A 15,092-nucleotide genomic window follows, 5' to 3' on the forward strand; every position below is an offset into this window, starting at 1 on the left:
GACCAGTACTATATAATGACCAGTGCTATATAATGACCAGTGATATAATGACCAGTACTATATAATGATCAGTGATATAATGACCACTATAATGACCAGTGCTATAATGACCAGTGCTATATAATGAACAGTGCTATAATGACCAGTGCTATATAATGACCAGTGCTATATAATGACCAGTACTAAAATGACCAGTGCTATAATGACCACTATAATGACCAGTGCTATATAATGACCAGTGCTATAATGACCAGTGCTATAATGACCAGTGCTATAATGACCAGTGCTATATAATGACCAGTGCTATATAATGACCAGTGCTATATAATGACCAGTACTATATAATGACCAGTGCTATAATGACCAGTGCTATAATGACCACTATAATGACCAGTGCTATAATGACCAGTACTATATAATGACCAGTGCTATATAATGACCAGTGCTATAATGACCAGTGCTATAATGACCAGTACTATATAATGACCAGTGCTATAATGACCAGTGCTATATAATGACCAGTGCTATAATGACCAGTGCTATAATGACCAGTACTATATAATGACCAGTACTATATAATGACCAGTGCTATAATGACCAGTGCTATAATGACCAGTGCTATATAATGACCAGTGCTATATAATGACCAGTGCTATAATGACCAGTGCTATAATGACCAGTGCTATAATGACCAGTGCTATAATGACCAGTACTATATAATGACCAGTACTATATAATGACCAGTGCTATAATGACCAGTGCTATAATGACCAGTGCTATATAATGACCAGTGCTATATAATGACCAGTGCTATAATGACCAGTGCTATAATGACCAGTGCTATAATGACCAGTGCTATAATGACCAGTACTATATAATGACCAGTGCTATAATGACCAGTGATATAATGACCAGTGCTATAATGACCAGTGCTATAATGACCAGTGATATAATGACCAGTGCTATAATGACCAGTACTATATAATGACCAGTGCTATAATGACCAGTGCTATAATGACCAGTGCTATAATGACCAGTGATATAATGACCAGTGCTATAATGACCAGTGCTATAATGACCAGTGCTATATAATGACCAGTACTATATAATGACCAGTACTATATAATGACCAGTGCTATAATGACCAGTGCTATATAATGACCAGTGCTATATAATGACCAGTGCTATATAATGACCAGTACTATATAATGACCAGTGCTATAATGACCAGTGCTATATAATGACCAGTACTATATAATGACCAGTGCTATAATGACCAGTGCTATAATGACCAGTACTATATAATGACCAGTACTATATAATGACCAGTGCTATAATGACCAGTGCTATATAATGACCAGTGCTATATAATGACCAGTGCTATAATGACCAGTGCTATATAATGACCAGTGCTATATAATGACCAGTACTATATAATGACCAGTGCTATAATGACCAGTGCTATATAATGACCAGTGCTATAATGACCAGTACTATATAATGACCAGTGCTATATAATGACCAGTGATATAATGACCAGTACTATATAATGACCAGTGATATAATGACCAGTGCTATAATGACCAGTGCTATAATGACCACTATAATGACCAGTACTATATAATGACCAGTGCTATATAATGACCAGTGCTATAATGACCAGTGCTATAATGACCAGTACTATATAATGACCAGTGCTATAATGACCAGTGCTATATAATGACCAGTGCTATAATGACCAGTACTATATAATGACCAGTACTATATAATGACCAGTGCTATAATGACCAGTGCTATAATGACCAGTGCTATATAATGACCAGTGCTATATAATGACCAGTGCTATAATGACCAGTGCTATAATGACCAGTACTATATAATGACCAGTGCTATAATGACCAGTGATATAATGACCAGTGCTATAATGACCAGTGCTATAATGACCAGTGATATAATGACCAGTGCTATAATGACCAGTACTATATAATGACCAGTGCTATAATGACCAGTGCTATAATGACCAGTGCTATAATGACCAGTGATATAATGACCAGTGCTATAATGACCAGTGCTATAATGACCAGTGCTATATAATGACCAGTACTATATAATGACCAGTACTATATAATGACCAGTGCTATAATGACCAGTGCTATATAATGACCAGTGCTATATAATGACCAGTGCTATATAATGACCAGTACTATATAATGACCAGTGCTATAATGACCAGTGCTATATAATGACCAGTACTATATAATGACCAGTGCTATAATGACCAGTGCTATAATGACCAGTACTATATAATGACCAGTACTATATAATGACCAGTGCTATAATGACCAGTGCTATATAATGACCAGTGCTATATAATGACCAGTGCTATAATGACCAGTGCTATATAATGACCAGTGCTATATAATGACCAGTACTATATAATGACCAGTGCTATAATGACCAGTGCTATATAATGACCAGTGCTATAATGACCAGTGCTATATAATGACCAGTGCTATATAATGACCAGTACTATATAATGACCAGTGCTATAATGACCAGTGCTATATAATGACCAGTGCTATATAATGACCAGTACTATATAATGACCAGTGCTATATAATGACCAGTGCTATATAATGACCAGTGCTATATAATGACCAGTGCTATAATGACCAGTACTATATAATGACCAGTGCTATATAATGACCAGTGCTATAATGACCAGTGCTATATAATGACCAGTGCTATATAATGACCAGTGCTATATAATGACCAGTACTATATAATGACCAGTGCTATATAATGACCAGTACTATATAATGACCAGTGCTATAATGACCAGTGCTATATAATGACCAGTGCTATATAATGACCAGTACTATATAATGACCAGTGCTATAATGACCAGTGCTATAATGACCAGTGCTATAATGACCAGTGCTATATAATGACCAGTGCTATAATGACCAGTACTATATAATGACCAGTGCTATAATGACCAGTACTATATAATGACCAGTGCTATATAATGACCAGTACTATATAATGACCAGTGCTATAATGACCAGTGCTATATAATGACCAGTGCTATATAATGACCAGTGCTATATAATGACCAGTGCTATAATGACCAGTGTTATATAATGACCAGTGCTATAATGACCAGTGCTATATAATGACCAGTGCTATAATGACCAGTGCTATAATGACCAGTGCTATAATGACCAGTGTTATATAATGACCAGTGCTATAATGACCAGTGCTATATAATGACCAGTGCTATAATGACCAGTGTTATATAATGACCAGTGCTATAATGACCAGTGCTATAATGACCAGTGCTATAATGACCAGTGCTATAATGACCAGTGATATAATGACCAGTGCTATAATGACCAGTATAATGACCAGTGCTATAATGACCAGTGCTATAATGACCAGTATAATGACCAGTGCTATAATGACCAGTGCTATATAATGACCAGTGTTATATAATGACCAGTACTATAATGACCAGTGCTATATAATGACCAGTGTTATATAATGACCAGTACTATAATGACCAGTGCTATATAATGACCAGTGCTATATAATGACCAGTGCTATAATGACCAGTGCTATAATGACCAGTGTTATATAATGACCAGTGTTATATAATGACCAGTGCTATATAATGACCAGTGCTATAATGACCAGTGCTATATAATGACCAGTGTTATATAATGACCAGTGCTATAATGACCAGTGCTATATAATGACCAGTGCTATATAATGACCAGTGCTATAATGACCAGTGTTATATAATGACCAGTGTTATATAATGACCAGTGCTATATAATGACCAGTGCTATAATGACCAGTGCTATATAATGACCAGTGTTATATAATGACCAGTACTATAATGACCAGTGCTATATAATGACCAGTGTTATATAATGACCAGTACTATAATGACCAGTGCTATATAATGACCAGTGCTATATAATGACCAGTGCTATAATGACCAGTGTTATATAATGACCAGTGTTATATAATGACCAGTGCTATATAATGACCAGTGCTATAATGACCAGTGTTATATAATGACCAGTGTTATATAATGACCAGTGCTATATAATGACCAGTGCTATAATGACCAGTGCTATATAATGACCAGTGTTATATAATGACCAGTACTATAATGACCAGTGCTATATAATGACCAGTGTTATATAATGACCAGTACTATAATGACCAGTGCTATATAATGACCAGTGCTATATAATGACCAGTGCTATAATGACCAGTGCTATAATGACCAGTGTTATATAATGACCAGTGCTATATAATGACCAGTGTTATATAATGACCAGTGCTATAATGACCAGTGCTATATAATGACCAGTGCTATAATGACCAGTGCTATAATGACCAGTGTTATATAATGACCAGTGCTATAATGACCAGTGCTATATAATGACCAGTGCTATATAATGACCAGTGCTATAATGACCAGTGCTATAATGACCAGTGCTATAATGACCAGTGCTATAATGACCAGTGCTATAATGACCAGTGTTATATAATGACCAGTGTTATAATGACCAGTGCTATATAATGACCAGTGCTATAATGACCAGTGATATAATGACCAGTGCTATAATGACCAGTGCTATAATGACCAGTATAATGACCAGTGCTATAATGACCAGTGCTATAATGACCAGTATAATGACCAGTGCTATAATGACCAGTGCTATATAATGACCAGTGCTATAATGACCAGTGCTATATAATGACCAGTGCTATAATGACCAGTGCTATAATGACCAGTGCTATAATGACCAGTGCTATAATGACCAGTGTTATAATGACCAGTACTATATAATGACCAGTGCTATATAATGACCAGTGCTATATAATGACCAGTGCTATAATGACCAGTGCTATAATGACCAGTGCTATATAATGACCAGTGCTATATAATGACCAGTGCTATATAATGACCAGTGCTATATAATGACCAGTGCTATAATGACCAGTACTATATAATGACCAGTGCTATAATGACCAGTGCTATATAATGACCAGTGCTATAATGACCAGTGCTATATAATGACCAGTGCTATAATGACCAGTGCTATATAATGACCAGTGCTATATAATGACCAGTGCTATAATGACCAGTGCTATATAATGACCAGTGCTATAATGACCAGTACTATATAATGACCAGTGCTATAATGACCAGTACTATAATGACCAGTGCTATAATGACCAGTGCTATAATGACCAGTGCTATAATGACCAGTGCTATAATGACCAGTGCTATATAATGACCAGTGCTATAATGACCAGTGCTATATAATGACCAGTGCTATAATGACCAGTGCTATAATGACCAGTGCTATAATGACCAGTGCTATAATGACCAGTGCTATAATGACCAGTGCTATAATGACCAGTGCTATAATGACCAGTGCTATATAATGACCAGTGCTATAATGACCAGTGCTATAATGACCAGTGTTATAATGACCAGTGCTATATAATGACCAGTGCTATAATGACCAGTGCTATAATGACCAGTGTTATATAATGACCAGTGCTATAATGACCAGTGCTATAATGACCAGTGCTATAATGACCAGTGTTATAATGACCAGTGCTATATAATGACCAGTGCTATAATGACCAGTGATATAATGACCAGTGCTATAATGACCAGTGCTATAATGACCAGTATAATGACCAGTGCTATAATGACCAGTGCTATAATGACCAGTATAATGACCAGTGCTATAATGACCAGTGCTATATAATGACCAGTGCTATATAATGACCAGTGTTATAATGACCAGTGCTATATAATGACCAGTGCTATAATGACCAGTGCTATAATGACCAGTGTTATAATGACCAGTACTATATAATGACCAGTGCTATATAATGACCAGTGCTATATAATGACCAGTGCTATAATGACCAGTGCTATATAATGACCAGTGCTATATAATGACCAGTGCTATAATGACCAGTGCTATATAATGACCAGTGCTATAATGACCAGTGCTATATAATGACCAGTGCTATAATGACCAGTGCTATATAATGACCAGTGCTATAATGACCAGTACTATATAATGACCAGTGCTATAATGACCAGTACTATAATGACCAGTGCTATAATGACCAGTGCTATAATGACCAGTGCTATAATGACCAGTGCTATAATGACCAGTGCTATATAATGACCAGTGCTATAATGACCAGTGCTATATAATGACCAGTGCTATAATGACCAGTGCTATAATGACCAGTGCTATAATGACCAGTGCTATATAATGACCAGTGCTATAATGACCAGTGCTATAATGACCAGTGTTATAATGACCAGTGCTATATAATGACCAGTGCCATAATGACCAGTGCTATAATGACCAGTGCTATAATGACCAGTGTTATATAATGACCAGTGCTATAATGACCAGTGCTATAATGACCAGTGCTATAATGACCAGTGCTATATAATGACCAGTGCTATAATGACCAGTGTTATATAATGACCAGTGTTATATAATGACCAGTGCTATAATGACCAGTGTTATATAATGACCAGTGCTATAATGACCAGTGCTATAATGACCAGTGTTATATAATGACCAGTGCTATAATGACCAGTGCTATAATGACCAGTGCTATAATGACCAGTGTTATATAATGACCAGTGCTATAATGACCAGTACTATATAATGACCAGTGCTATAATGACCAGTGCTATATAATGACCAGTGCTATAATGACCAGTGCTATAATGACCAGTGCTATAATGACCAGTGCTATATAATGACCAGTGCTATAATGACCAGTGCTATAATGACCAGTGTTATATAATGACCAGTGCTATAATGACCAGTACTATATAATGACCAGTGCTATATAATGACCAGTGCTATAATGACCAGTGCTATAATGACCAGTGCTATAATGACCAGTGCTATAATGACCAGTGTTATATAATGACCAGTGTTATAATGACCAGTGCTATATAATGACCAGTGCTATAATGACCAGTGCTATAATGACCAGTGTTATATAATGACCAGTGCTATATAATGACCAGTGCTATATAATGACCAGTGCTATAATGACCAGTGCTATAATGACCAGTGCTATAATGACCAGTGCTATAATGACCAGTGCTATAATGACCAGTACTATATAATGACCAGTGCTATAATGACCAGTGCTATATAATGACCAGTGCTATAATGACCAGTACTATATAATGACCAGTGCTATATAATGACCAGTGCTATAATGACCAGTACTATATAATGACCAGTGCTATATAATGACCAGTGCTATAATGACCAGTACTATATAATGACCAGTGCTATATAATGACCAGTGCTATAATGACCAGTACTATATAATGACCAGTACTATATAATGACCAGTGCTATATAATGACCAGTGCTATAATGACCAGTGCTATATAATGACCAGTACTATATAATGACCAGTACTATATAATGACCAGTGCTATATAATGACCAGTGCTATAATGACCAGTACTATATAATGACCAGTGCTATATAATGACCAGTGCTATAATGACCAGTGCTATAATGACCAGTGCTATAATGACCAGTGCTATAATGACCAGTGCTATAATGACCAGTGCTATATAATGACCAGTGCTATAATGACCAGTGCTATATAATGACCAGTGCTATATAATGACCAGTGCTATATAATGACCAGTGCTATATAATGACCAGTGCTATATAATGACCAGTGCTATAATGACCAGTGCTATATAATGACCAGTGCTATAATGACCAGTGCTATAATGACCAGTGCTATATAATGACCAGTGCTATAATGACCAGTGCTATAATGACCAGTGCTATAATGACCAGTGCTATATAATGACCAGTGCTATATAATGACCAGTGCTATAATGACCAGTGCTATATAATGACCAGTGCTATATAATGACCAGTGCTATATAATGACCAGTGCTATAATGACCAGTGCTATATAATGACCAGTGCTATATAATGACCAGTGCTATATAATGACCAGTGCTATAATGACCAGTGCTATAATGACCAGTGCTATAATGACCAGTGCTATATAATGACCAGTGCTATATAATGACCAGTGCTATAATGACCAGTGCTATAATGACCAGTGCTATAATGACCAGTGCTATATAATGACCAGTGCTATATAATGACCAGTGCTATATAATGACCAGTGCTATATAATGACCAGTACTATATAATGACCAGTGCTATAATGACCAGTACTATAATGACCAGTGCTATAATGACCAGTGCTATAATGACCAGTGCTATATAATGACCAGTGCTATATAATGACCAGTGCTATAATGACCAGTGCTATATAATGACCAGTACTATAATGACCAGTACTATAATGACCAGTGCTATAATGGCCAGTGCTATATAATGACCAGTGATATAATGACCAGTGATATAATGACCAGTGCTATAATGACCAGTGCTATAATGACCAGTGCTATAATGACCAGTGCTATATAATGACCAGTGCTATAATGACCAGTGCTATATAATGACCAGTGCTATATAATGACCAGTGCTATATAATGACCAGTGCTATATAATGACCAGTGCTATAATGACCAGTGCTATATAATGACCAGTGCTATATAATGACCAGTGCTATAATGACCAGTGCTATAATGACCAGTGCTATATAATGACCAGTGCTATAATGACCAGTGCTATAATGACCAGTGCTATAATGACCAGTGCTATAATGACCAGTGCTATATAATGACCAGTGCTATATAATGACCAGTGCTATAATGACCAGTGCTATATAATGACCAGTGCTATATAATGACCAGTGCTATATAATGACCAGTGCTATAATGACCAGTGCTATAATGACCAGTGCTATATAATGACCAGTGCTATAATGACCAGTGCTATAATGACCAGTGCTATAATGACCAGTGCTATATAATGACCAGTGCTATAATGACCAGTGCTATAATGACCAGTGCTATAATGACCAGTGCTATAATGACCAGTGCTATATAATGACCAGTGCTATATAATGACCAGTGCTATAATGACCAGTGCTATAATGACCAGTGCTATAATGACCAGTGCTATATAATGACCAGTGCTATAATGACCAGTGCTATATAATGACCAGTGCTATATAATGACCAGTGCTATAATGACCAGTGCTATAATGACCAGTGCTATATAATGACCAGTGCTATATAATGACCAGTGCTATAATGACCAGTGCTATAATGACCAGTGCTATAATGACCAGTGCTATATAATGACCAGTGCTATATAATGACCAGTGCTATATAATGACCAGTGCTATATAATGACCAGTGCTATAATGACCAGTGCTATAATGACCAGTGCTATAATGACCAGTGCTATATAATGACCAGTGCTATAATGACCAGTGCTATATAATGACCAGTGCTATATAATGACCAGTGCTATATAATGACCAGTGCTATATAATGACCAGTGCTATATAATGACCAGTGCTATAATGACCAGTGCTATATAATGACCAGTGCTATATAATGACCAGTGCTATAATGACCAGTGCTATAATGACCAGTGCTATAATGACCAGTGCTATAATGACCAGTGCTATATAATGACCAGTGCTATATAATGACCAGTGCTATATAATGACCAGTGCTATAATGACCAGTGCTATAATGACCAGTGCTATATAATGACCAGTGCTATAATGACCAGTGCTATAATGACCAGTGCTATAATGACCAGTGCTATATAATGACCAGTGCTATATAATGACCAGTGCTATAATGACCAGTGCTATAATGACCAGTGCTATAATGACCAGTGCTATATAATGACCAGTGCTATATAATGACCAGTGCTATATAATGACCAGTGCTATAATGACCAGTGCTATAATGACCAGTGCTATAATGACCAGTGCTATAATGACCAGTGCTATATAATGACCAGTGCTATAATGACCAGTGCTATATAATGACCAGTGCTATATAATGACCAGTGCTATAATGACCAGTGCTATAATGACCAGTGCTATATAATGACCAGTGCTATAATGACCAGTGCTATAATGACCAGTGCTATAATGACCAGTGCTATATAATGACCAGTGCTATATAATGACCAGTGCTATATAATGACCAGTGCTATAATGACCAGTGCTATAATGACCAGTGCTATAATGACCAGTGCTATATAATGACCAGTGCTATAATGACCAGTGCTATATAATGACCAGTGCTATATAATGACCAGTGCTATATAATGACCAGTGCTATATAATGACCAGTGCTATAATGACCAGTGCTATATAATGACCAGTGCTATATAATGACCAGTGCTATAATGACCAGTGCTATAATGACCAGTGCTATAATGACCAGTGCTATAATGACCAGTGCTATATAATGACCAGTGCTATAATGACCAGTGCTATATAATGACCAGTGCTATATAATGACCAGTGCTATATAATGACCAGTGCTATATAATGACCAGTGCTATATAATGACCAGTGCTATATAATGACCAGTGCTATAATGACCAGTGCTATAATGACCAGTGCTATAATGACCAGTGCTATAATGACCAGTGCTATAATGACCAGTGCTATATAATGACCAGTGCTATAATGACCAGTGCTATAATGACCAGTGCTATATAATGACCAGTGCTATAATGACCAGTGCTATAATGACCAGTGCTATAATGACCAGTGCTATAATGACCAGTGCTATAATGACCAGTGCTATAATGACCAGTACTATATAATGACCAGTGCTATAATGACCAGTGCTATAATGACCAGTGCTATAATGACCAGTGCTATAATGACCAGTGCTATATAATGACCAGTGCTATATAATGACCAGTGCTATAATGACCAGTGCTATAATGACCAGTGCTATAATGACCAGTACTATATAATGACCAGTGCTATAATGACCAGTGCTATAATGACCAGTGCTATATAATGACCAGTGCTATATTATGACCAGTGCTATAATGACCAGTGCTATAATGACCAGTGCTATAATGACCAGTGCTATAATGACCAGTGCTATATAATGACCAGTGCTATAATGACCAGTGCTATAATGACCAGTGCTATATAATGACCAGTGCTATAATGACCAGTGCTATAATGACCAGTTCTATATAATGACCAGTGCTATAATGACCAGTGCTATAATGACCAGTGCTATATAATGACCAGTTCTATATAATGACCAGTTCTATAATGACCAGTGCTATAATGACCAGTGCTATAATGACCAGTGCTATAATGACCAGTGCTATAATGACCAGTTCTATATAATGACCAGTTCTATATAATGACCAGTGCTATAATGACCAGTGCTATAATGACCAGTGCTATAATGACCAGTGCTATATAATGACCAGTGCTATATAATGACCAGTGCTATATAATGACCAGTGCTATATAATGACCAGTGCTATATAATGACCAGTGCTATATAATGACCAGTGCTATAATGACCAGTGCTATAATGACCAGTGCTATAATGACCAGTTCTATATAATGACCAGTGCTATAATGACCAGTGCTATAATGACCAGTGCTATAATGACCAGTGCTATAATGACCAGTGCTATAATGACCAGTTCTATATAATGACCAGTGCTATAATGACCAGTGCTATAATGACCAGTTCTATATAATGACCAGTGCTATATAATGACCAGTGCTATAATGACCAGTGCTATAATGACCAGTGCTATAATGACCAGTTCTATATAATGACCAGTGATATAATGACCAGTGCTATATAATGACCAGTGCTATATAATGACCAGTGCTATAATGACCAGTGCTCTAATGACCAGTGCTATATAATGACCAGTGCTATAATGACCAGTGCTATATAATGACCAGTGCTATAATGACCAGTGCTATAATGACCAGTGCTATAATGACCAGTGCTCTAATGACCAGTGCTATATAATGACCAGTGCTATATAATGACCAGTGCTATATAATGACCAGTGCTATAATGACCAGTGCTATATAATGACCAGTGCTATATAATGACCAGTGCTATATAATGACCAGTGCTATAATGACCAGTGCTATAATGACCAGTGCTATATAATGACCAGTGCTATAATGACCAGTGCTATAATGACCAGTGCTATATAATGACCAGTGCTATATAATGACCAGTGCTATATAATGACCAGTGCTATAATGACCAGTGCTATATAATGACCAGTGATATAATGACCAGTGCTATAATGACCAGTGCTATATAATGACCAGTGCTATATAATGACCAGTGCTATAATGACCAGTGCTATAATGACCAGTGCTATAATGACCAGTGCTATATAATGACCAGTGATATAATGACCAGTGATATAATGACCAGTGCTATATAATGACCAGTGCTATATAATGACCAGTGCTTGCTATATAATGACCAGTGCTATATATAATGACCAGTGCTATATAATGACCAGTGCTATATAATGACCAGTGCTATAATGACCAGTGATATAATGACCAGTGCTATAATGACCAGTGCTATATAATGACCAGTGCTATATAATGACCAGTGCTATAATGACCAGTTCTATATAATGACCAGTTCTATATAATGACCAGTGCTATATAATGACCAGTGCTATAATGACCAGTGCTATATAATGACCAGTGCTATATAATGACCAGTGCTATAATGACCAGTGCTATATAATGACCAGTGCTATATAATGACCAGTGATATAATGACCAGTGCTATATAATGACCAGTGCTATATAATGACCAGTGCTATATAATGACCAGTGCTATAATGACCAGTGCTATATAATGACCAGTGCTATATAATGACCAGTGATATAATGACCAGTGCTATATAATGACCAGTGCTATATAATGACCAGTGCTATAATGACCAGTGCTATATAATGACCAGTGCTCTAATGACCAGTGCTATATAATGACCAGTGCTATATAATGACCAGTGATATAATGACCAGTGCTATAATGACCAGTGCTATATAATGACCAGTGCTATATAATGACCAGTGCTATATAATGACCAGTGCTATAATGACCAGTGCTATAATGACCAGTGCTATATAATGACCAGTGCTTGCTATATAATGACCAGTGCTATATATAATGACCAGTGCTATATAATGACCAGTGCTATATAATGACCAGTGCTATATAATGCATATTCTGTCGATAGTTGCAAGAAAGATTGTGACACTTAATTGGATGAAACCCAACCCACCTACTATTGATCAGTGGCTAGAAAAAGTTAAACAAATATATAAGATGGAATATATGACTAGTTACAAATGAAGCTCCCTAACTTCAAAAGGAGATGGGAGTTAGTGGCAGAATATCTGGAAGCAGATTCTACTAATATAAACGCTGCCCAGACACCCTACATTAAAACCTCCCATATCACAGTGTTCACCCCCAAGGCACTCGCAGGGCAAATAATATTACTATATTTTACTATGTATTTTAGTTTGTTTTCTTTCTTTTTCTTGTAATGTCACTTATTTTACTTTACTTTACACTTAAAAAAATTAACTGAGAGAAAATGAACATGTCTTGTAATATGAAATGAAATTGCCTGTAAATGATTTTATAATGGCAATAAACAAGTTTAAAAAAAGAAAGAAAATTCAACTCCTGTGTGTGTGTGTGTGTGTGTTTCAGGATCGGTTCACACTAGGGTCTGTCCTGTTGGACTCTGACCTCCAGAGAGAAGTGACCTCCGTCCTGTCAGCCTGTCAGGACACACACACCCCTCTGGACTTCAGCCACGCACACACACACTGACACACACACACTTGACACACACACACACACACACACACGCGCACACACACAGGAGTGTATTTTGTGTTAAATGTGTAAAAGGAAAGACTCCAACATTCTATATTTCCAGTCATGCTTTTTGTTTAGTTTTATACAACTTATTGTTTTAACATCATCCTGTAAGTCTTTGGTTTGTTTAGTTTTAACATCATCCTGTAAGTCTTTGGTTTGTTTAGTTTTAACGTCATCCTGTAAGTCTTTGGTTTCATGATGTTGACGTTCTTCATTAAAGATGTAGTGAAAAGGTTTGTCGTCGTCGTGTTTTATTGTTTTATATTGTTTTATATTCCTATTTAGAGCTTTAATCAGGCCTAAAACGTTGAACCCGACCCGGCCCGACACCCCACAGACCCTCCCTCCCAGGGACCCCCACAGACCCTCCCAGGGACCCCCACAGACCCTGCCAGGGACCCCCACAGACCCTCCCTCCCAGGGACCCCCACAGACCCTCCCAGGGACCCCCACAGACCCTCCCAGGGACCCCCACAGACCCTCCCAGGGACCCCCACAGACCCTCCCTCCCAGGGACCCCCACAGACCCTCCCAGGGACCCCCACAGACACTCCCTCCCAGGGACCCCCACAGACACTCCCTCCCAGGGACCCCCACAGACACTCCCTCCCAGGGACCCCCACAGACCCTCCCTCCCAGGGACCCCCACAGACCCTCCCAGGGACCCCCACAGACACTCCCTCCCAGGGACCCCCACAGACCCTCCCAGGGACCCCCACAGACCCTCCCAGGGACCCCCACAGACACTCCCTCCCAGGGACCCCCACAGACCCTCCCTCCCAGGGACCCCCACAGACCCTCCCAGGGACCCCCACAGACACTCCCTCCCAGGGACCCCCACAGACCCTCCCAGGGACCCCCACAGACCCTCCCAGGGACCCCCACAGACCCTCCCTCCCAGGGACCCCCACAGACACTCCCTCCCAGGGACCCCCACAGACCCTCCCAGGGACCCCCACAGACCCTCCCTCCCAGGGACCCCCACAGACCCTCCCTCCCAGGGACCCCCACAGACACTCCCTCCCAGGGACCCCCACAGACCCTCCCTCCCAGGGACCCCCACAGACCCTCCCAGGGACCCCCACAGACACTCCCTCCCAGGGACCCCCACAGACCCTCCCTCCCAGCGACCCCCACAGACCCTCCCTCCCAGGGACCCCCA

The 15,092-nt window shown here is 38.5% G+C and overlaps 1 protein-coding gene across 1 annotated transcript in view; it reads left to right on the forward strand.

The window, feature by feature from the left end:
- LOC306918994 (nucleolar complex protein 3 homolog) overlaps positions 1–14,141 on the forward strand; it is a gene marked incomplete at its 5' end in the record, with an annotated part of 20,316 nt that extends 6,175 nt beyond the window's left edge. The window contains one exon of the mRNA XM_079531829.1: positions 13,757–14,141. Coding sequence (XP_079387955.1) covers positions 13,757–13,879 — 123 coding nt within the window. The 3' untranslated portion in view covers positions 13,880–14,141. The remainder of the gene's footprint in view (positions 1–13,756) is intronic.
- Positions 14,142–15,092: the final 951 nt, after the last annotated feature.

Source organism: Electrona antarctica, assembly GCF_951216825.1.
Source record: "Electrona antarctica genome assembly, contig: scaffold_54, whole genome shotgun sequence".
Classification (NCBI taxonomy): Eukaryota; Metazoa; Chordata; class Actinopteri; order Myctophiformes; family Myctophidae; genus Electrona; species Electrona antarctica.